The 23,268-nt window shown below is 40.7% G+C and overlaps 1 protein-coding gene across 6 annotated transcripts in view; it reads right to left on the minus strand.

The window, feature by feature from the left end:
* The window catches only part of LOC116311026 (rho guanine nucleotide exchange factor 28-like), a 43,554-nt gene that overhangs the window by 8,990 nt on the left and 11,296 nt on the right, over positions 1–23,268 (minus strand). The window contains exons 9-24 of one of the 6 annotated variants that reach the window (XM_039620728.1): positions 20,407–20,453; positions 19,756–19,849; positions 11,806–11,927; positions 11,231–11,613; positions 9,614–9,788; positions 9,056–9,167; positions 8,771–8,851; positions 7,920–7,962; positions 5,410–5,499; positions 4,702–4,825; positions 3,726–3,870; positions 3,410–3,465; positions 2,103–2,160; positions 1,437–1,575; positions 574–704; positions 345–485 (exon numbers count right to left, since the gene is read on the minus strand). In XM_039620728.1, the coding sequence (XP_039476662.1) occupies positions 345–485; positions 574–704; positions 1,437–1,575; positions 2,103–2,160; positions 3,410–3,465; positions 3,726–3,870; positions 4,702–4,825; positions 5,410–5,499; positions 7,920–7,962; positions 8,771–8,851; positions 9,056–9,167; positions 9,614–9,788; positions 11,231–11,613; positions 11,806–11,927; positions 19,756–19,849; positions 20,407–20,453 (1,941 nt within the window). Of the gene's footprint in view, positions 1–344; positions 486–573; positions 705–1,436; positions 1,576–2,102; positions 2,161–3,409; positions 3,466–3,725; positions 3,871–4,701; positions 4,826–5,409; positions 5,500–7,919; positions 7,963–8,770; positions 8,852–9,055; positions 9,168–9,613; positions 9,789–11,230; positions 11,614–11,805; positions 11,928–16,474; positions 16,751–19,755; positions 19,850–20,406; positions 20,454–23,268 lie in introns of those variants that run through there. The other 5 variants (XM_039620729.1, XM_039620730.1, XM_039620732.1 and 2 more) reach the window with 5 other exon arrangements.

The raw sequence follows: 23,268 nt of genomic DNA on the forward strand, positions 1-23,268 counted from the left end.
TTCAAACTGTAGATGCAATGTTTAGTTTGGCAAAGGATTCTCACAGGCTGAAAATAAACCATCTGCACTTCACAGGATTTTGATATGTTAACACACAAAGGCTGACAACACTGGTGGTAAATGTAATAATGAAACACATTTCTTTGGAAACTGCAAAAAAGTTAGCTTTTCACTCAACCCACAGAATCCAAAATAATCAGCTGTATGATTACAGATACCATTTGTACAGTATACAGTTCTTTTATATACTATATTGAAATAGTATGGTTAATTTTTTTTTTCAGCAGGAAGATATGTGATAAAAGAAATAAAGGAATGAAGGAAGGCCGGATGGCTCTTCTCACCATAAATAACATCCTGGCGTTTGATTGTGTGTCTGTCATGTTGCCTACAAAATTCGGCAGTGACTGCAAGACTCCATGACTCTGCTTCAAGTCCCAGCAGGTCAGCGGACAGGTCACTCAGTAAAGGAGCATCAACAGTATCTACATGAATGAAAGTGATGAATAGCATCTTATTTCTGGATCACTATTACAACTGATGCATGTACCAAGCCTCTCTGTTCTTCCTCACCTTGTGTGGTGATTGGCAGGTTGATGGCTGGGGGAGTCGTTGTGACTGGTGTCCCGTCATCAGACAGTGAGCTAATAGTGCAAGTTGGAGCAGCACACTCAGAGTCCACACCTGCTGAGTCGCTCAGCCGTCTGAGGGAAAGAGAGCCAGGTCAGAAGAGCCTGTGTGAAAATCTAGGTTTCATTTATTTTTAGGCATACTAAAATAGAGTCTGGTTTTTGGAAATCTCAATTTTGTCCATCCATCCATTTGCTTCCGCTTATCCTTTTCAGGGTTGCGGGGGGCGCTGGAGCCTATCTCAGCTGTCTTAGGGCGAGAGGCAGGGTACACCCTGGACAGGTGGCCAATCTGTTGCAGGGCTAACACATATACACAAACAACGAATCGCACTCACATTCACTCCTGCATTCATACCTATGGGCAATTTAGAGTTTCCAATTAACCTAACCCTACCAACTGCAAGTCTTTGGAAAATATTATAGATTAAATTTTTTAAAATTGAACCTCATATTCTTTCCTTAGCTTCTGTTACATATATCTACTGCGTATATACATATATATGTATGAACAGACCTTCTGTTTGTCAGGGCCAGCCAATCAGAAGAAAACTGGCTTAAAGGGAGGGGAAGCTAAAATGGCTTGTTTCAGACAGTGGATGAACTATGGATGAACCTATAAATCATGGAAAACATCTCTAAAAGAATATGAGAGTAAAAACATGGAGCTTGAAATAAGCATAATAGGTCACCTTTAAAAGTAAACAAATTGAATTAAAAGACAAAATTAATGCAGTTCATTCATTCTTAATGCTTTTCTCATAGCAGTGGTAATATTCTTCTTTTCCCAGATCATTACCAGCCTACCTGCTGTCTGCAGAGATGGAGAGGCTTTTAGTAAGTGGTGCAACTGTTTCTTTTTTTTCTCTGTTCATTGTTGGAAGCGAAGAGGACGGGCAGGAAGAAGAAGAGAAAATGGAGGATGGAGGGTTTTCTTTGACAGGGTCTAAAAAGGAAGATCAAAAGGAGGAGAAATACATCACACACTGGAAGCTTTCCCACTCTACAAATAAATATTGCGTGTGTTTGTTTAGTATTCAGATGTTTTGTTTATATCTATGTAGTCACTGCTATAAAATTTACAGGATCATTAAACTGTTATAATCTTTCACTGTTTAACTACAGTTTGATTACAGTTGTGACAATACATTCCAGATGTTGACACCTCTGTCTAATACCAAGCACTCAAAGAAGACAGAAAGCTTAAACTGAAGAAATAAAATGATCATGTTAGTGCAAATAGAGCACTCAACCCGTGTTCTCATGCACACGTAAACACAATCCAGACCAGATCCCCCACTGAGGTAGATTAAAATTTAACTTTTTCTTTTTTTTTAAACAGGAAAGAAAAACAACAGAAGAGGAATGACGAGGGGTGAAGAGCAATGGCTTACTTATCTACTACAGGACAAGGGAGGACAGGTGAAAACTAAATGAATCAAAGACAAAGGGAGGAGCAGTGGGGGCACTCACTCTGCGGGAGAGAAAAGGCCTTGCTCTTCATCAGCAATGCATTCCTGTCTTGCGGTTTCTGGAAAGATATAATCATATCGCCACCAAAAGTTGTAAATCTGTGTGTTTTTGCTTTAAATAACAAGAGGATGTGGTTGTAATCACAACAAATTTAGTCAATACTGGAATCAGTTAAAGAGAAACTTGCTGGGAGATATTGTAGTTATGCATGACTAATTTGTGATATCAACACATTCCCGGAGTTCCTTTGTCACCATGTCCAGGAATTTACTCTGGAAAAAAGTACCCACTTTCACTCTGCTCGTCTTTACTAAAGTAACTGACTCCTTTTTCTTTGTTTTCCTTCTTTTCTTGCATTTTGCCCTCTTTAGACAACAATAACAGGGGTGATAAGAGACATGGGAAAACACAAAGGGAATGGTTAAAACTAGATAACCAGCTACAACACAGTAACAGACTGAGAGTGACAGATTTCTGGTTTAGCTAGCATGTACTTAAATGCAATCTGTGGATTTTGGGTCCAAATAGTGCTACGCAGCAATGTTTTTAGGGGTGTTTGTGTGCACATGTGGGTAGTGGTTTGACACCATTCTGCTAGCTCACATTGAACACAGATGTAAATAATGAACGCAAAACAACCATTATACACACGTTTTACACACTAAACATGTTTGCTAGATGTAAAAGTAAATGAATGTGTTGTTTAATGCATAGGCCATAAAATCTCTTTCTACAGCATTGTGGTCTGTTCAGGTAATAAAAGCTCACTACAGTGATGGACAATTTACAAGTTAACACCTGGTGCAGCAGAAGAAAAGCTGTACTTAAGATCCAGAGTGTAGGTCAAGCTTTAGTAATGTCAGAGCCTACAGTTTCCATAACACCATCTATAACATAGCAAACCTTTTCTTTCTCATCTATTTATACAGGCTGACTAGTGCCAACTAAAAGTACCTGACCTATTTTTGTAAAACTGACTTCATCCCTGGCTGACTGTGTAAGCCACACAGAAACGCACAAAGACTTTGTCCCCAAGAAGTCAGCTGACAAATGAAAACATGCAACATTAAAAAAAAAGGTAGGACTTTATATTCTGCCAAATATAAAATAACACCACCATTGTTAACTATGATGAAAAACAGCACATCAAACATGAATTAGTCTGTCACCAGCAGCTGTTTCTTTTTCTTCTTTTACATTTGTGAAGCTCTCTGGCTTGACTTTTTTCTTTCGTAAAACTATTTTTCAATCAATAATCTTGCTTATTTGCTCTGAGTGCAAACGAGGTGCATTGTGTTAATGATTACCTTTGCACAGACTGCAACAGACTCCCGACAGTTCTTATGAACATTCAGTAAACAGTCTGCAGACAAGCACATATAAAATGTCAGTTAATTCCATGAAGTGACTTATTACAACATATGTGAATCCAGTATCCAGATGGCAGACAAACTGTTGTTTGTCACTAGAAATGTTGATTTTATGAAAGAAAAAAAAATGACTTTATGTCTCTTACTGAACAAAACATCACGGCAGCACGTGCAAAGAGATTTAAACAAATCCAAAACAGTTCAGCCACCACAGGACATAAAACAACATCAGCACTGACAGTATAATACTTACTGGAGCACTGCAACAGCTCCTTCCCAGAAACAGGCTTATCACAGGCCACACAAAGAGCAGGCCCAGATGGAGACACAGGAACAAACTGATGACCATTAGAAGTGACTGACTTCTCCTTTCCCTCCTTCACCTCTTTACCCTTCACCTGAGAGGCAAATCATACATATTTTTAATTTCCTCATTCAGCTGACAGTTACTGCAGTTAATGCCATAATAACATGCAAAGCAGGAGAGTAGAAAAAACATGACTTGTTGCAGCAGGCAAAAAAGAGGCTTAAAGCGGCCATCTTCTTGCTGAAAAACACCTGTTAAAGTGAAGTTAGTTGAGATAAAGGGGCCTCTGAGTGAGCCTTTTTGTTTACTTTGTTAAGGTCCACTGGGACTGCTGCTGTTATGGTGCTTTATCATTAGGGGGCACTGGGTTGGACGGGAGGGGGGTGTCCTCAGTGTATGCTGCGATAGAAGAATGTTTATTATCTTATGAAACTTTGCAAGGAGGTCTAGAAAATGTGTTTGTTTTCTGAGTCTTCATGTACATTGTGTTTCCATAAATATAGGGAAACGCTGTCGTTAAAGACATGCACATCCTTAAAGACAAGCACATATGTTCACAAGATTAGGAGCGTAGCACAGAATGTGTTTTGGTTCCCCATGCTGTGTGTGTGTGGAGCGGGGGTCTACATGTTATGTAAGAGAATATTTTCACTGTGTCTTGTTGCTAAGACCTGAAGAGAGAGAGAATTTTCTGCTTCACCAAATAAAGGCTTGTGCTCAGACAATGGCCCCCCAGCACAGGAATTCCGACCTGGCATGTCGGAGATGTGGTAAACTTTTACTGCACTGCTTTTAGAAGCCTTTAAGCTGTGTGTGTATTTTTTTTTAATCGTAATCTTTAACTGTAGGCATTTCTAATGACATTTGAGTAGATCTGAAATCATACTCAGCAGGAATTAGAAAGTCCACTGCACTGCCTCACCTTAGTCTTGCTGCGAGTGCTCGACATCCTGTTCTTGAGGAAGCTGAAGGTCCGGCTGACTTTGTACTTCTCTGACTCGACCTTAGATGGGATTATGTATTTATCCCAGTCCTCATCCTCGATCCTGTTTTAGTGTAAATGCTTTAGTCAGAGGTCATCACAACTCCTCACTGCAGTACTACCATCCAACATGCACACACTAACAAAAACACGTCATAATTTTAGCCGTTTAATAGACTAAAGAGAGCATAATAAGGTACACTGGTGTCATGCTGGAATGAAAGAATGTCCAGACAGTCTTCCAGGACCCCTAGTCTACGGATTATTACTCTTCACAACATGCTCGGCATGCTTGGAAGTCACTATGGACTCTAGTGCATGCTATTTATAGTATGACCTTGCCAAAATGCAATTAATACGTGTCATCTATTTTCAGCGAGTTATGCTAGTTAGATTGGACATTCTAGGTGAAAGGCAACAATAACTGAACGTAAAGAGAACAACCATGCATTATCACATCAAACCTACAGCAGCCACCTGTCATAAGAAGTGTTAATATAATCTGCTTCTGCAGATTCCTACATCATCAGATGCAGCTGGGAGAAAACCTACATGGTTAATGGATGAGCTTGGGAACGGTCGCACAGCGGGGTTAAAATGACTTAAGCCACACATGCACATGTGAGGCCATTTAGGTGAATAACATACTCTTTGAGGAACTCTGTGAGGGTGAGGTGTTCAAGTGGTGCGCTGCTCTCCTCCTCTGCTGACTGGGCCCGCTTACGGAAACCCAAAACCCTGCATGGATATAAAGCACCTCAGACCAAGTTGTTGTGTCCCTTCTCATCAGGTAACTCAAAATGCCAATAATATTCTAAAGTCTACAAGTCATTCCTAGAACAGTATGGGAATGGAAAATTAAGATAATTACAGGTTTTGCAATGAAGAGTTACACTGATGTTTGTATTATCTGCTATTTTAGTTGACCATTTAAATATTAACCAGTGCTTGTTGGGCAGTGGTAGTTAAATCGAATGGATTCTGATATCGTAAAGGACAAAAACAGTTGGTGAGCCTAATCAGGTTGGTGTGGTTATATAAATGTAATTTATCCTAATACAATAATCTAACGGTGTAATATAATTTGATTGCCTAATGTGATCTTCTACAGTGTTTCCTCTGTTAGCAATGGTTGTTAGAAAACAAAATATATTAGCGCATGATGAATTTATGAGGCAATGAGATGAAATCGATGATAAAATGGATATGGATAGCAGCATTTATTAAATGAAATCAAAACAAGCAATGTTACTACAGTGGTCCCCAACCTTTTTTCTGCCCTGTCAGATGGACGCAAGAGCCCCTCATCAGCACCACGTTCAAATGTGTTCATTTGACCTCAGTTTAACCTGGACCAGGACTACTTTCAGCTTATCAATTACCCTAACCCCATTCAGCTTGCATTCAGGCATACATAAGCCAGGGACATTTTCTGTCACATGGGATCACGAGGACTAGTCGGCTAGATTAGCAAACTATCTCAACCATTTTTCCATAACTACCGGCGTACCATTTCAACTATTTACTTTAAATAGCAGCTACTTCATTTAACAGCTATCCATTATGTTTAGTGACCAGTTTCAAATGTTTATTCATTGTGTTTATTTATCCAAGAGCCTATCTTATAATCTCGGCTATTTATTTAAACTGTTAGCAAACAATTTATATAGCTGACAACACTTTTAGCTAATAATTTTCAACCCTTTATTCATAATTTTAGCTCACTTTTTCATCTGCTTTCCAGTTATGTTTAGATATTATTTTGAGCTTTTTAGCTCAAAATAATATCTAAACAGCCATATTTTCAGCTACCTGTTTTAAAATTAAGCTACAGTCATGTCAAAAAGAAGGTTTCCAAACAAGTCTATGCAGAATACACAGTGCGAGTACATCCTTGCAAGCTTCTCGGATGTGAAGTTAAAAAGTCAAGTTGTTTTTTTCCCCCAAACTCCTTAGACTATATCCTTAATACTTCCATAGAAATGAAGAAGCAGCAGCAGCCAGGTGCAGCTACTTACAATCAAATAGAGCAGGACCTGGTTTGACTGATCATCAGCAAGTGTGACCATCTCTATAAAAGAAGTTTTGTCAGGTGACTTGCAACACAATGCCACAATCTTCAGCAAATTCACCCCAAAGTCCAACTGCGCAATGATCAGAGAAACTAAAAACCCAAATTATACATTTTAAAGCGACAGTAACTTTGCTTGAAAACTAATTATTTGCACAGGGTAAGAATGTTATTTTCACACAAATATTAGTACATGAGAACCAGTCATTTAAAGCATAGCAGCTAATCTACAAAAAGGATTGCTGAAAAGGAAAAGAATCAAGGTGTTGCAACGGCCCTGTCAAAGTCCAGACTTCAACCCCAAAGAAATGCTGAAGTGGAACCTTAAGAAAACTGTGCATAAACAAATGACTGCAAACTTCAATAGGTCAAGATTCCTCTGCAACAATGCGAAAAACTGATAAAGTCATAGAGAAAATTATCACTTCAAGTTACTGCTGCTAAAGAATGCACATGGGATGTACTCAGTTTTTCAGTAGACTGCATAGTCTTTTTCACATGACTGTACTTTAACCACTTTTCACCTCTTGTTGAGATAAATGATTATCATCTATTTTAATCAGTTCTGCATGTATTTTGGCTCTGCATGCTGTTTAGCTTTGCTTAGCTACCCCGGGAAGCACTTGTACACAATGGTTGGGAATCCCTGCGTTACAGAGCAGGAATGTTAAGCAAATGTTAATTCATAGTAACTGTAAAAATCTCTATCCAAGATAAATACTACAGTATGTGCATACTTCCCTTTCAACATCACTGATGTGGTCTAGAATTTTGCAAAATGTTTGTGAGGTCTGACATACAAGAAAGGCCTGAGTTTTACTGTTTACTCAGGGTTATTTTGAGGTTGTAATCAGAGAATATGCTGGCCCCAGCCTCACAACAGGAAGCATGTCACATCCTGTGCACTTAGACACCAACCACAGGTTTAACTCTAGGGAAACACATACACACACACACAGACCCCCATGTAAGCCAATCACTAATCACTGGTCAGCACTGATGCCTAAAAAGGGAGGAACATCTGAGCAGGACCCTACACAGTTGAGTGGTTCTTGCCTGAGCTCATGAAATGACACACTGGCTTTACCTCTTTTCTCTGGGCGTCTCAGTCAAGTTGAATGTTCTCTGCTCTGTAATCGACAACAAGGACAAGCAGCTCAGTATGCCAGACATAGATGTCAATACGTTTGAAAACAGTGCATAGATCCAAAGTGAATCAGCAGAGAGGGTTAAAAAATCTTTCCCATTTAAAATTGAGTTAGAAACTAATATAGAGATCATGGAAAGAGTCTGGAGCCAGCAAACCCCTACAGAGAAAGAACAAACACAGCAGCAAGTCTTGCCTCGAAAAACCAGATGATAGCAACGATGGAAAAAGAAAAAAAAAACAAAGAGGAGAAACACAACATGTACCCAAATGGAAGAATAACAAAAGCTTCAGGACAGGAACAATTCTGCTATTAGATGATCTAAAGGAGATCTTCATTCTTCCAATGCCCCAGTCCTCTTTTGCTCAGTCATTTTTTATATAAGGCAGGAGAACTACTATTTTATTACAAAAAAAATCTTAATTAGTTTTAGAGAAAACTGTGCATGTAAGTGTACCAAAAATCAAATCCCACCGAAGATGCAGAGCTGCACAATTTATGCAACAATGACAAAAATGTTTTTGCTTGTGTGAAAACATCTGGAAAAATCCTTTTACAACATAAAGTGTAGTAAAATGATTTTGCTTCTCACGAGTTCCTCTTGCAGGTTTTTCAGCTTTGCATAAATATACTTTTTACAGTGTGTCATAAAAAAAAGTTTATAGATACCAGATATGAATTTTAATTGTGCAGCCCTGCCCCATGGTTGACCCAGAAAGAGACTGAAAAGCTTTTTTCCCGACCAGCCCGTAGTATTCAAGCTGTGGCTCGACGTCTTTCTTGTACTTACTAACTTGGTTGAGACGAGAGAGGGATTTAGAAAGAGATAAAGCCTGAAGTAGAGAACGACCGCTGCTGCTGAATGCTCCATCTACACAGGATAAAGCATGACCTTTACTTACAAACACCCTCACAAGCAGATCTATTCTGAAGCAAAGCTGACACAGATATACTTCATGGAGCTTCAGCTGATTTTGACACCTGTCTGGTCTTCCCACTGTTGAACATGTGGCACATTTGTCCATTCAGCTGCCTCTTGGGAACTATCGGGGCAAAGGGGGCAAAGTTCACTCACCTTCTTCCAAATCAGTGATTGTTGCATCGCGGTTTAGCAGTGGCCGTGACGGCTTTGCTTTAGGCGAGGAGTAGGAGTAGGAGCGAAGACGGACCTCAGCCTCCTCTGGGCTCTAGGTGAGAAAACAAATCAGAGCAGTAAATAGAAGTTCACAGATTGAGTCCTGTGAACAGCAAAATCAGAGAACAGCAGAAACCTGCAGGACAAACAGACCAATAGACTCTGCCCTTTCGTCCATGTTATTGAGCTGTTTATAGTCTGGGCTTATTTACTAAAGATTGTAAGGCAAAGCTGTCTCTTTTGTAATGCTTAGCATATACTGTATGAGTATGTATGGGTTGTATGGGTATGTATTTGTATGGGTTTTTCATTTTTTCCTACTGAAAAATTGATGATTAATTTAAAAAAAAAAAAAAACAGACGACAATCAAGGAAAATATTCAAATGGAACAAAAACTGTGTTGAGGATATTATGGTCACTTAATAAGACACATTTTTAATTCATAGTTTATACAAGCTTATGATAATGTTTCATGAACCAGAAGGGAAGGGGTATACCTTGGTTGATTTGTGCGTGATGTCGGATTGTGTACGACTGAAATCTGGAGAAGCGTCAAAAGAGTCTCTCTCTCCTCCTGAGCCGGAGCGCAGAATGGACTGTTGCCTTAAAGATGAGGCTGGGTAGGAATGTCCCAGTATGTCCTCCTCTCCACTGTCACACTCTAGACTAGGGCTGTGCACAATCATACACACACACACGGATTTAAACACACACATGTCTAGGTTAAGGTCCTGTCATTCGCTAAAAGTGACTGACAGTTAATACTTTACTCCACATTATGTTAAGAACAAAATAAAACTAGCTATAAAGATTTACTTAAAAATCCTACTGACAGTATAACTCCTAGCATCGCACACTCACATTTGCAGAATATAGTTGGAGACAAACTGTATTCCGACAGCTATCATAAACCAGAACAATGTGCAGAACCATAACAACACTTATTCTGATTGAAATACTAATAATAAAGTGTGCAAGGACCATAACATCACCAGCTGCTCAGAAGCTCAAGTAGGAAGTGCAAGCTTTAATTCTAAACTGCAGCATTCCACAAAATAACACACTGGTTCCTGATGAGCTGTAATATTTTGCAGATGGACCTCATGACCTGAGAATCAGCCCATCAACCACTGATTTTCTACCACTTATCCAGGGATGGGTCGCAGGGCAGCGGCTTAAGCAGTGAAGCCCAGCGCTCCCTTTCCCCAACCATCTCCTACAGCTCTCATCCACGGAAACCCAAGAGGTGTTCCCAGGCCAGCCAAGAGACATGATCTCTCCAGCATGTCCTGAGTCTACCTTGGGGCTTCATTTCAGTACGACATGCCTGGAACACCTCACCTAGGACGCGCGTAGGAGGCATCCTAAACAGATGTTCAAACCACCTCAACTGTCTCAATGTGGAGGACTAGTGGTTCTACTCTGAGTCTCTCCCAAATGACTGAACTTCTCACCCTATCTCTAAGGCTCGAGCCACTCTCCATAGAAAACTCATTACAGACACAAGAAAACTTGTATCTGGATTCTCATTCTTCCAGTCCATGAGATCTTTAATTCCCACCTCCAGCATTCCGAGGGAAGTGGGGATATTGAGTCTGAAAGAAGGAGTCCTTTACTTTTATGGCGCTGCTGTTTATGGCATCCACAGACTTAGTTAGCTTGTGGGATGCCGGAGGCAGCTAACAGGTAGGTGGCAGTAGGTGAAGAAAAATTTGGGTGTGGGAGGAGTCCAGTGAGGATACAGAACAAGATTTTTGGTCAGCCTCAAAGCCATTCTGGCAAACGCCATAGACAGTCATCATATTCAAATCAAACACTATGATTTTGACTCTGCATTGCTGAGAAAAATGAAGCAATGTTCAGCAACTTGAGCACGCTTCCTGCCGCTTTCCACACCTTCACTTAAAACAATGTAGGAAAAAAAATTATCTTGTTGAAATTCCAAGCAAACTGGAGTTTGCTGTCTTTGTATGGATTAAATGGAAGACTGCTTATCATCCAAGTCAACAAAACCCCACAACACACTTCTGAAGTAGGTCGGAGTGATCTTTAACATAATCTCAATAGAAGAAATAGTCTAAACCTTTTCAAGAATAACTGCAATTGCGTCCTACCTCAAGCCTCGGCATGCCTCTGTGAAGCTGCATCCGCTACGACTCAAAGAAGGAGAGAGTGGCAAGCCTGTCTGCGGCTGACGCTTGTGTGCTCCCTCAAACAAACGGAGGGCGGAAGCCAGGGGCGAGGAAGGAAAAGACGGGGAGGAAGCGAAAGGACAGGGGGGAGAGACAAGAGGGGATTGCTCTCTGTGGTTCTCTAGGCCAGAACCTTGGATTCCCCTCAGCCTGTTGTGGGGTGACGATGGGCACCGGCTCCGGGAGCAGTTCCCTGAATTAGGGGGAGTCACAGAGAACGAATCCCAGCTGGAGCTGTCAACATGAGATGCAGGGCTGACCTCCTCCTCCCCTGGAGAGCGGTATTTAATGTCAGCATCATCCACCTGGAAAAGAAAAGTGAGAATGCAATGAGAGGGACCCCAAACTGTTCCACCAGATGATTTGCAGCTCATCCAGTGAAACGATTCACATCTTATGAGCAAAGTCTGTTGTTCATGCGCTGTTCTAAATGATATCGCTGTCGTAAACTGCATTTTTCCTAATGACACTGTATAGAAAAACTTCAGCCAACTCACCTGATCCACCAGCATGGCGTTGGCATACACTTGGTCTTTGCCGTGTATCATCGCTGACAGTCTGGCAGCTGCAGCCAGTGTTGGAGACGAGGCCTGGCTCTCCCTTATGGACTGGCTTTTCTCTACAGAGAGAGAAGAATGCACAGAGAGCCGGGATTTTTCAATATTACATTTAGTTTCCACAGCAACACCAAATAACTTCTCACAAACACAGGAAGTGACATAGACATCCTGGGCAGTTGCTTGTCATTGTTCAGGACTAAGAGTCTCTGTATGAGTTTGTGTATGAGCGTGTGCATGTATGTGTGTGTGTATGTGTGTGCCTCTATCTGAATGGCTCTTTGCACACACGCGTGAAAGGGCGTGCACGGAGTTGAGAGTAGACATCTGTAGGCTTGTTTCTTCTCCGCCCTGCCTTCGATGCAGCGGGTGAGTGGAAATAACTCCTGGTGAGCACACAGTAGCATTGAGAGGAACCCTTTCAACACAGAAGAGCCACTGTGAGCAGCAGCCTGGTTTTACTGTTAAACGGGGAAAAACACTCCTGCTCTCAAAACACGCAAAGCTCCCTCTGGGATGTTGCTCTGTATAAAGCACACCCTCTCCACAACTCAGTTTCTTATGAAGTATTTCAGGTTTGAAAATAACCGATTCACATAAACAAAGAAGGTAAATGTTACCAGTAATACTACACATAACAATAAACCTTTGATAAGACGCTAATGGGTACATCATCTTTTAAGAAAGTTTAAACGCATCATTATTATCATTATTCTCATACTCATTATTTATAGAGTACTATTAAAATGCAACTTAAAATGATAGTGGCAGCAAAATAAACACACATAGGTCATAAAATCATAATTTAAAAAATGTATATAAAATGGTTAGCATCAGATAAAAATCCTCAAAAGCTATAAAACAGCTAGAAATCAGGTGAGACTTGAGGTGAGACTGCTTAGTCAGCTGCTGCTTTTAATGTGAAAAATAACCACAGTAACAATTATTTTCAAACTACTGCACCAAACTTACTTGTGAATTCTGACTGCTCATAAAAAATCTCTATTAAACACTAACCAGGTACACTGACTTTACTTTTTTTAATATAGTTTTTTTTTTTTACTGCTACTAGATAACCATCAGCAAAATGTGTGTTTCTGCCAGTGTTAGGTAATGTTACTTTTTTAAAAGTAACATGCGTAACAAGCTACAAGATTATTGTTTTACATTTTGTTGACTTCCTCAAAGTGAAGGTTGCTCTTTTCTATGCCATCTAAAAGTAAACTAGGTGAACAGCACATGTGCACAAGTAGCAGGAGCAGGACAAAAAGAGCGCAAACATTTCATCGATTGCCTTTTTTGATTTCAAAGCATCAGAGGGAAAATGGGACGTACAGTAAAATGATTGGTTAATCACCAAAGTAAGTCAATTTATGATTACCTGAACTGTGAAACTGCCACCAATACATTACATTACTTATTAACAAAAGAAAAAAGTCCTCAAAGCATTTGAGTCCCTGACTCTGGTCCAAAGAAAGAAAACTTTGAGAGTAATTTACAATAAGCTGAATATTCAATAGAAAAATCTAATCACACCAGCAGCCGGTGCATTTCTGGTCACAGTAATCAGAAGAGGCAGCATCATTAGCGTTACATATAATAGTTACATTATTAAGCTCCACATACTCACCTTGCCGTGACCAAGCCTTGCCTCCAACAGTGTCTTTGGCACTGCTGTTTTAAACCTCAGCTCATCAAGCAGTTATTAAAGCAAGACTCAACAGTCTTCTTTTTAAATAAATCAATAGTTTATCCATTGTGTCCAAGCTGCCAGCACTGCAGAATAATAATAAAAAAAGGCATTCAGCAACTGTAACAGTGAATAAATCAAAGAAGAAACTGGCTGCGCTTCCTATATGCTGCAAGTTAGATAAATATGAGAGGCAACAGGGAGCTGAGCTGACATTGATGAGGACACCAGATGATTCCCATTACATCCATGTTAAACATAAATGAATTAACCCAAGTTTAAGTACTGCAGCATATACAGAGATGACTGCACATCAGTCCCGGACCGCCAAAGTTTTTATATCTCTCAGCGAAATTCTTACATTTTTACAACCTGATTCTCTGTTGTTAAAAACGTCTGGATCCTCTTAGTTCCACCTGAAGAGATTATACTGTATATGAACCTCAAACCAGATTCACTGTACCTGCGCAAAGTCACGTAAAACTTTCTGCTATGTAGAAAAGGATTAGTTTTAGTCCAACATCAAATCCACAGAAGGGGGTTAGATTCTGGATGTGGGTCAAACTGCTGTTTGAAAGCAGATATCATTTCATATAAACCTACTTTAGGGACTTGACAGACAGACCTAATAGTTCTGGCTCTGGGCAGGGTCCAAAGCCACAGCTGGCCGCTGTGGCCTCAATCATTCACACACCTCTGACCCATAAATTCTGGCTCAGTGAACATTACTGTCGGGCAGTGTGATCTGTGTTTAACATTAGTTAACTGGGGGAATAACAGAAGCAGGGTGTTCATATTGCCAACAAGTTACAACAGCAAAAAATAATTCGTCCTGCTGGAAAAGCTGTCTTTCTTCCTGAGGCAGAGTAAGCAGTCAATCAGCTGTGACTTGAAAGGGCATGTGTTTTTTTTAAAGACAGCAGAGCAGTATGTGGGTCTATTTATGTAGGATTTTTGCTCGCTAAAAGTAAAGCTGAAGTGATGTGATATTCAGAGCATGTCCCTTAGTGAGAAGCAACCGTATACAGTAGCAATGCCTAAAGTAGCAGCAGTGAGAAAAACTGAGACCGAGAGAGACTCTAAAGCAAAACAGACAAAGACAGCAGTCAGTGCCAGGTTTCCAGACCAGGGCAGTTAAACACAGAGAGTGACCCTTCAACCCATGCACACCCCTGGGAGAGGGAGACCAAGGTAGTCAGGATGAAGAGGGGGGGGAGGCAGGGCCGCCACAAGGCTTCTTTCTCAAGGTTCACTCCTTTTAGAAGCTGTAGGGCAAAACATAAAATTCAAGATAAACATACAATAACAATGATTAATCGTATAAACACCTAGGCTTGCTTATTATAATTATAAATGGATTATTTGTTCATGCTGTTCCTTCTTTTATGATGTAACTTGCTTTACAAGGACCACACTAAACAGCTGTCACTTTGATGAGAGCTGAAAGTAAAATAACAAGCCAAGTCTCAAAGAATCACAACAGGAGGTCTTATTACCTTATAAAAATAGGGGAGGCATTTATTTAACTTCAGTGTTCGGGACTTTTAAATCATTAGAACAATTGTCCACCAAAATCCACAAAACCGCTCTGAGTTATGACACCTGTGGTCAAACATCCCAATCCAAGCATCACAGGCCCATTGTATTTACAGGAAAAGGTAAAGAATGAGCCGTGCAACTCTCAGAGCAAAGAAATAAACGTCTGTCTGTGCACACCTGAAATCACATTTCACTTTGCAGGTGTATTGTTAGACCAGAAATAAAAGAAAGTCGAAATCGAGTAGAAGCAGTTCGGTTCAGTTCAAAAAGTTGATGCAGTGCCATCGTTTCTGTTCCTCAATGAGAGAGCACAGGCCAGCAGTGTGTATAAAGCTAGCCTATGTCAATCACAATTACAAAGCAATAACATAGATAATCTTGCAGAGGTTTATGGTGAAAGATGAGGAAAAGACAACTGGAGCTGAGCCATGACACAGCCATGGCAGTAACATAATCTTTCCCCGTGTCTGTCTCTCTGATCCTAACTCCCTCTCTCTTTCTCGCTTCTCCCAACAAACACAGAATCACTTGTACACAAGCAACGAACTGTTTAACCACTCTGGTTTAATCATGCACTATTTTTAGCATTTAATTTAACTCTCCCATGACTAACAATGAAATAACACATTTTTATGCCAAGATGAAGTATTAACCAGATTTTGGTTCCGTGCCTGATAATAAACCAAGACTCAATTCAGCCACAGTCACTCTTTCACTGACACCTAAACAACCAATTAGAACTATCAAGTGCAGTTCCCTGAGGCTAGGGATATGACCGCACATATTAAACAGTGGGCCTCCCATTTGCACTGCAACCTAGCAGTCACATGAGGCCATGACTTCTCAGCAGGGTATAGATGCACACAACAGTTTGAAGATGTCGAAAGCCCCAAACCACTCAATCAGCCTCGAGTGGACATCTGACATTCCCCAACATACTGTCAGGTATCAGGTTACATCACTGGTAAACATGCAGTTAGCTCTCTCTGACAGACTCGGTGCTGCAGTTGATGTCTGTGAGTAAGAGTGTGTAATGGGAAAAGTCTAATTTTAACTTTATTGTTCCACAGTGAATGGTGAAACATGCCTGCCAACAGGGCATTTAGAAGTAAAGTCCTGAGTTTGCCAGAAGGGCTGCCTAATCTGTTTAGAAAGTTAACATTTTTCACTTTAAAATTATTCCACATGTTTTTCCACGTCTTTTTTTTTGTGTGTCTGTCAAACACTGCAGACATCAATATGTCAGAAATGTGTTTTAAGGATGTCAATGACAGTGAAGTGAAAAGTGAATTAAGATTTGTGGCCACTCGCAGAACTATACCTGTCGAAGTGACAGAATAGCAAAACTACTTTTAAATATGTTTTTTAATGCCGCGTTACCTTTTTTTCCCATCTTCCGGCGCATCCTCATCTTGGGAAAAGAAGGCCAGGAGTAGTTGAAAGGGCAGTCGGAGTCAGAGTCCATGAGTTACGATCTTAAAGAAAATCTTCATCCGAACAGCTCGATGTGTTTGATGAATAAATGAGCAGAGCCTTAAGTTACATCTATTTCCACATGGCCGAACAAACTGTGGACTAGCTGTAGCACTCACTCTCCTTTTTTTTCCCGGAGCCCTGCTGCAGACACTCTGACACTTCAGGAGTGAGCCAGCATGTTCCCCTCTGTCTCCCCGAACCACCCCTCCCCCTAAACTACTCCCCTTCCCCCTCCACAGCTCTCAACCAACTGTCCAGCAGAGCCGGGACTGAACTCTTTCTTTTTGAGTTTCCTCTCTGTCTGCTCTTCTTACATCTGAGCAAACTCCTGGGTGACTAAGTCCGTCTCTGCCTTCTTCGCTCATATACCACACACGGTCATGAGAAAGAGGGAGCGAGATATAGACATGCTGACAGGAGCAGAGGGAGGAGGGTATTGACAGCTGAAAGGAGGGACTGAGGAAGGGAGAGAAACAGATATACAATCAAACATAGGATTGACTTTAGAACCGGCAGCGAAGAAAAACATGAAGCCAGACTGCTTATTGAAAGTGAGTCTCAGACACGATAGAAATCATTAAGCCTGTGAGTCCATAACTGTCTCGGAGAGATACCAGGCTGCATAGCTGAACACTACCCAGTTAAAGGCACTGGTAATTCATCCCAAATATGCCTAATGCCATCTAAAGAGAGTCCTTCTCAATCACTCCATTCTCTCGTTCTCTATATTTTAGCATGTCAAAGCCCAGCTGAGAGTGGAGGAGGGACTGCCAGGTTAGCAGCTTCTCCATGGAGACAGCACAGAGAGCTGCTGCTGTTTTCTTCATCCATGTTTCCTCCTCTTGCCAAACTGCAGGAGTACAGTGCTCCAGTTGCAACAGCACAGATACAAGTGAAGATCAGCAAAAAGGATGGTAAAGAGGATTTACAAGAGAAAGTGGACAATGGCACTGTGAAAAGAGGTCAAGCATGGGTTTACAAATGCACATAAATGAAGGAATGTGAAAAACAGAGAGAGAAAAAGGAGATGAGATGGGTTTTGTAGGCAGAATATATGCAAAGAGTAGAAAAAGAGGTACACTGTGACTATAGAAAGTTTCTGTGTATGTGCATGGGGAGGGGTGATGGAGGGTGTTGGCACTGGGCTAGTGAACATTAATGCTGCCTTTGTGGGGTCTGTGCGAGGTTTAATCCTTTTTTCCATTCTCCAATTAGATCCCACAGTCGGGGTCGCAGACTCTTCTTGGCGCTCCTGGTGCTGCACTTATCGTTTGTTGACACCCTGCCAAACTATCCATATCATAAATCCCTTTCTCTCACAGTTTCCCCCCCATTACACACACACACATAAACACACACTGCTTTAACACTCCTCTGCTCTCCTTTCCCTGGAGATCTCAACAAGCTGCTGGAAAACTGCATTCAGCAAAGCCCTGGCAACCCCCATTCAGCCACAAACACCCCCTTTTTACTTCCCTATACCCCTGTCCCACTCAGAGCACTCTTCCCTACTGAATTCGTCCAATCAAATACACAAGTGAACACACACGCACACAGAAACTTCTTCCCTCTCCTCAACTGTGGAGGAGAGCAGCACTCCTCGGGATGAAGTGGCCTTTGCTATTTGTTCGCTAAACTCACATTAAAATGCTGACCTGGAAGGATGTGATGGGGAATGGTATGTGTATTCGTCTGTATGTAGGCATTTGGGTGCAAGAGTGTGTTTTGGGTGTGGTATTTAAATATCGGGGGCATTAGGAAGGCAGAGATGGGGGAATGTGTGACTGAAGAAGACAAACACTGTCCTTTATTCCTCTCTCAAAAAAATCCAAATTATCATATGAATCTTGAAAACAGTAAATCCCTTTTTTTTTAAAATAGTTTTCTTTATACATACAGCCATGTCAAAGAAGTTACAGTAATCTGAAATGGAGACAGGAAAGATGACATCAAGAAGACAGGGGAAAGATGACAGCTACATTCGAAATTCCTCATCCCTAGCTGAAGCGCTGGATACACAAGTTCTGTCTGTGTATCTGATGACGCATTAGCTCAACGTATGCAGCCATATTGTTAGTGTTAACAAACAGACCAGAATCACAATATAAGCTTCACTACTTCACTAAAAAATGTAAAAACCTTCTAGCCACTCACGATACCTGACAGGCCAGGAATGTTTACTGAAGAATTTAAATTCTTCAAGGGTCAAATGAGCACCTTTATCCCGGAAGAAAGGCATGTATGAAACCTGAGTCATTTCCAGTCATTTCCAGTCTGAGCTGTGTTCATTCAAACATGACCCACTGAGGGGAAACTTGTGCAAAACATCATTCAAGTGACCAATATTATTTGAACTGAGCCACAGAAGGTGATTTAAGGGGTCAAAAGAGGCCAGAGGGAGGCAGACATCACAGGCTACACGAAAATGATGAAGAGCTTCCACTCAGCTAACAAACACAGAGAAACATGCACACAGAGGACAAAATGGCTTAACCATTTAGCATGAAAAACTACACTCGCCACAGGATGCTAAGATTACAGATGTTCAGTGCCAAGTGTTATAAAGTCTGAAGCCTCAGCTTGTAACCACAGCATTCTTACACTGAGGCATCAGTCTGGTCTGCAGTAATACCAGCCAATTATTAACCCACAGGATGTTCCCACTCTCAAATCCTTCCTCTTGCAATCCAGGAGTACATCAGAGTGAAGCCACCTTCAGCCATTTAGTCAGGAATTGGCTTGGTTTGTTTCTGTTCTCCTGTCACTACTGGCAGAAGCAGGATGACTCAGGATGAAGTGTTCATAAAAAAAGAAAGAAAAGATCCTACTCGGTTCAACAATAACTGTAAACACAGAGTGACATGACTAAAAAAACTTCAGGGAGAGGGGGGCAAGACAAGCCAGGGGCCTGAAATGTGATCCTATAGTCAGCGGGGACAGTCGGCAGCCATAGACGACGGTTAGAGTTCCAAGTTCTGTTCAGGAAAGGAAATGTTTCCTGCAGTTTGAACTCACTCAATAATTTGAAGCTACTTGGATAACTTCCTATGAACATAACAGCACCTAAAACAACAGTGATCAATTTCCGTCTGCACAAAAGTTGATGTACCACAAACTCTACAATTAAAACCACAGCTAAAAACGGACTTCTAAAAAAGTAAATTTACTTTGAAAGAAAATCTTACCAGAGTCAGACTGTGAAGGCTCGTCTTCTTCGTCCTCCTCATTCAGACAGAACATCAGCGGCTCCTCGTATACTTCGGAGAAGAAACTGGGAACCTTTAACGAAACAGCATGCGCATTTCCAGCATACCACAAAAATGGAAAAAAAACGAGTAGAACTAAGTAAAAAAACACAAGTGTTTGGCGAGCGCCTAGGTGTGTGAGACAGATCAATTAGTTAACCATCTGTAACACATTAAACTGTTCCTACTGGATGACCAGAATCATGTGCACACACCACACCTCTCAAAACACCAAACACACACTTGACCGCTCACAAAGTCAGCTATTCAGTGGTGTGTGCAAGGTGCCAAATCCAGCACCTTGACAATAAGAGTGAAAAAAGAAAAAACAACAACTGTGGAGCATTGAGAAGCAGACAATGCTCCACAGTTATTGTAGCAGTGCTTGCCACTAGCTGGTACAGATGTTCATGGAAAGTGAATAAGTGTTTTTAAAATGCCACCTGTAATAACATATTGAGGAAAATTGGAAGGAACGCCTCTTTGTTGCACGGAATTTGTCAAGAATATTCTGATCATATTGTAATCCATAGACTTGTACACATGTGAATCGTTTTAAAAATGTTTTACTGCTGTGTGTTAAATACTTACATTCTCTGCAACGACAGAGTTTTCTCCATTTATGTCAGGATACAGTGCTGAAAAAAAGACAACATTTTCAGACACAGCCATCAAACTTCAAAAGAAACACAAGTAAGCACAGATGCTTGCCAGTTTTTAATGATCCCACGTAAACGCAGGTTTTTGTTTTCTTTTCATAAACCTGGGGGATTTTTTTTTTTTTTACTGTGTGGCCTAGATCTCCATTTTCATTTAATTACATGTTCATCCTAGATCAAAGGGCACGGTGTATGATGGCTTACCAGTAACAAGGCAGAAATACATGGAAATTAGTGTTTGGGTGGTTTGATTAGTGGCCTTGGGTGATGTTGAAAAATGAAGGCAGGAAATGTAGCAGAAGTGGCCCATAAAAGATAGATAGGCTGGAACAGAGTTTCAGAGAGAAGAGAAAAAGTAGTGCCAGAGCTAGAGAGACAAAGACAGAGGGACAAAAAAAGAGAAGGATGAAATATTTTAAAAATAAAAACAAAACTAGCTCAGATACTGTCACTCACACTAGTGATGTGGCTTGGGATCTCAGTGGAATATGCCAAATACTAGTGGATAAACTGCTTTAAAATTCCCTACATAATGTCCACAGGCCTTATGTAGGGAATTTTTATGCCATGCTGAGTTTTCCTGTAGCACAGGAACAGGCATAGCTGGACTGGCCATCGGGCACACCGGGCATTTGCCCGGTGGGCCGATGGTGATTTTTCGTTTTTATGGGCCGATGGTTTCCTTTCTTTTCTTTTTTTCTTTTTCTTTTTCCCGTAACGGTATAAACACTGAAAGGTGGTGGATTGGCCAGATGCTGGGAAATGTGTAAAAATAACTCAATTGTTTGGTGGAGGCTATTGCGGAGCTTCCACAGATTCAGTAACATTAGCAAGTGGTGGAGGCCAGCAGATGCAACACGCTGGCAGGTGGATGACGGAAACGCAGAAGGAGCAGAGACCCGAGGCAGTGAACTGAACTTCAGGTAAGAAGTTATGACCTGCAGTCTATCTGGGTCAGATATAAACCAAGTTTAGGTGGAGTTTATTTTCGTTATGCTGACTTTTTACAGTCAGTTACAATAACTCGTACTGCTTACTAGCTAGCATGACGGAGTTTATATACTGCTGGGCGGGTGCTATGATATTATTGATGTTGAACTTGTTTTATCTTATTTTATTTATAAGAGTCTTTATTTATTTTATTTATTAGAGTCTCCAACCGTCCTGTAAAAAACGGAATCTTCTGGTATTCAGAGTAAATATTGCGCGTTTCGTATTGAGGTGAAAAGGAACACAGTTTGTCCCGGACTTCAGCTACAATGAAAAAGACACAAAGCTGGAATTATTCTGTGTCTTTGCTGCAAAGCTGCCTCTTCTTCTCCCATTCTCTCCCTCCTCTCCTGTTTCTACTTCAATCATGAAACTGATCAATGATCAGCTGATCGGCTTTTCTCTCTTGTTTGTTTATCGCCCACTTTGCGTTAGAAACAGGAAACCGGATGTCGCATTAAACAACAGCAGCACATTTAAGCTTAAACAGCTGTTGTTAGAATTTATTTAATATTAATTTCTAGTATCAGCTGATGTTTGCTGGAGCACAGCTGTAAAAGCTGCTGGTCATGATGTCGGTTTGGATATCTGGTGAGAGGGAAACATGCAGATGAAACCAGGAGATGTCCTTACTGAATCATCAGAGCTGAACAGGTGATGGAGAAACAGGTTTACCTTTTAGGTGACATGAATGAGTTGAAGGGAAGTTATGAACTGTTTCTGAGAGACAAATAACACCAGGATCCTTTTCTGAGTAGCTGACAGCTGGTAACTGTGCAGGGGCGGGTCTAGCAAAGTTTTGCCAGGGGGGCAGGTAGGGCATTAACAGGGAAAGGGGGGCACAAAGAAATACTTTTCTTTCTTATTCTCATTTAAAATGTCTTGCTTTTAACAAATAATTATCTGAATCTTACAACAAACGTTTTCATCTGATGTAAAATGTATACAAATCCATTATTGTACATAGTAATTTTTTTAGGGTCCCATCATAATTTCTTCAGAAGTAGCTAAGTACTGTATATGATGCCAGTATTTTCCCCACATTTTCTAGATTCTGTACTGTGTTTAAAATGCCATCAAAAAGTCAATTAAGTTTTATTCTTTCTCACCTGTCTTTCTATTTCCTTTCACTTTTTAAAGGTTGCCATGTTAGAAAAAATATTTTGCCCTGCCATGCTGTTTATTGATGTGGCAAATGAATGGTTTATGAAAATATATCTAAATCTGTCATCAGTAATCAGTAATGATCATGTCTCACCTCTAGTCTTCTCTGTCTTAATTTCAGGTTTTCACCATGTGTTGTAGATAGTTCAGGAGGTTAACTCGACCAAGCAGTCTACTTTCGGGTACTGTTTAGAATACCAGAATAGGGAGGATGGTGTAGGTTTAAGTTTATTAGACTGATACATATATACCAACAAGACAGTGTACATCACTGTGACAACAGCGTTTGTTTTCATTCAAAGGATTTATGGTTTTTCCTATAATACCTGGTGGGCCGGTCTCTAGTCAAAATGCCCGGGCCGATTTTTTGTCCCAGTCCAGCCCTGGGAACAGGTCAAATTTTTTACTCATCTATTTAAATATCCTTAAATATTCACATTTAAAAACAAGGCCTACATCAGATTTTAAGAACTCTTTATTTTAATGAGCTTCCTTTAAATCTGCTTGATGAAGTAGTAAATCCGTCCTCTACCCTTTATCCAAATCTACCACTGGAAGAAATGATTAAGCAGACCTTGTTTTTTTAAATAATTATGTTTGATGAGAAATACTTTTAAGCAGAAAGTTTTGAAGCAGACTG

Source organism: Oreochromis aureus, linkage group 12 (genome assembly GCF_013358895.1).
Source record: "Oreochromis aureus strain Israel breed Guangdong linkage group 12, ZZ_aureus, whole genome shotgun sequence".
Lineage (NCBI taxonomy): Eukaryota > Metazoa > Chordata > Actinopteri > Cichliformes > Cichlidae > Oreochromis > Oreochromis aureus.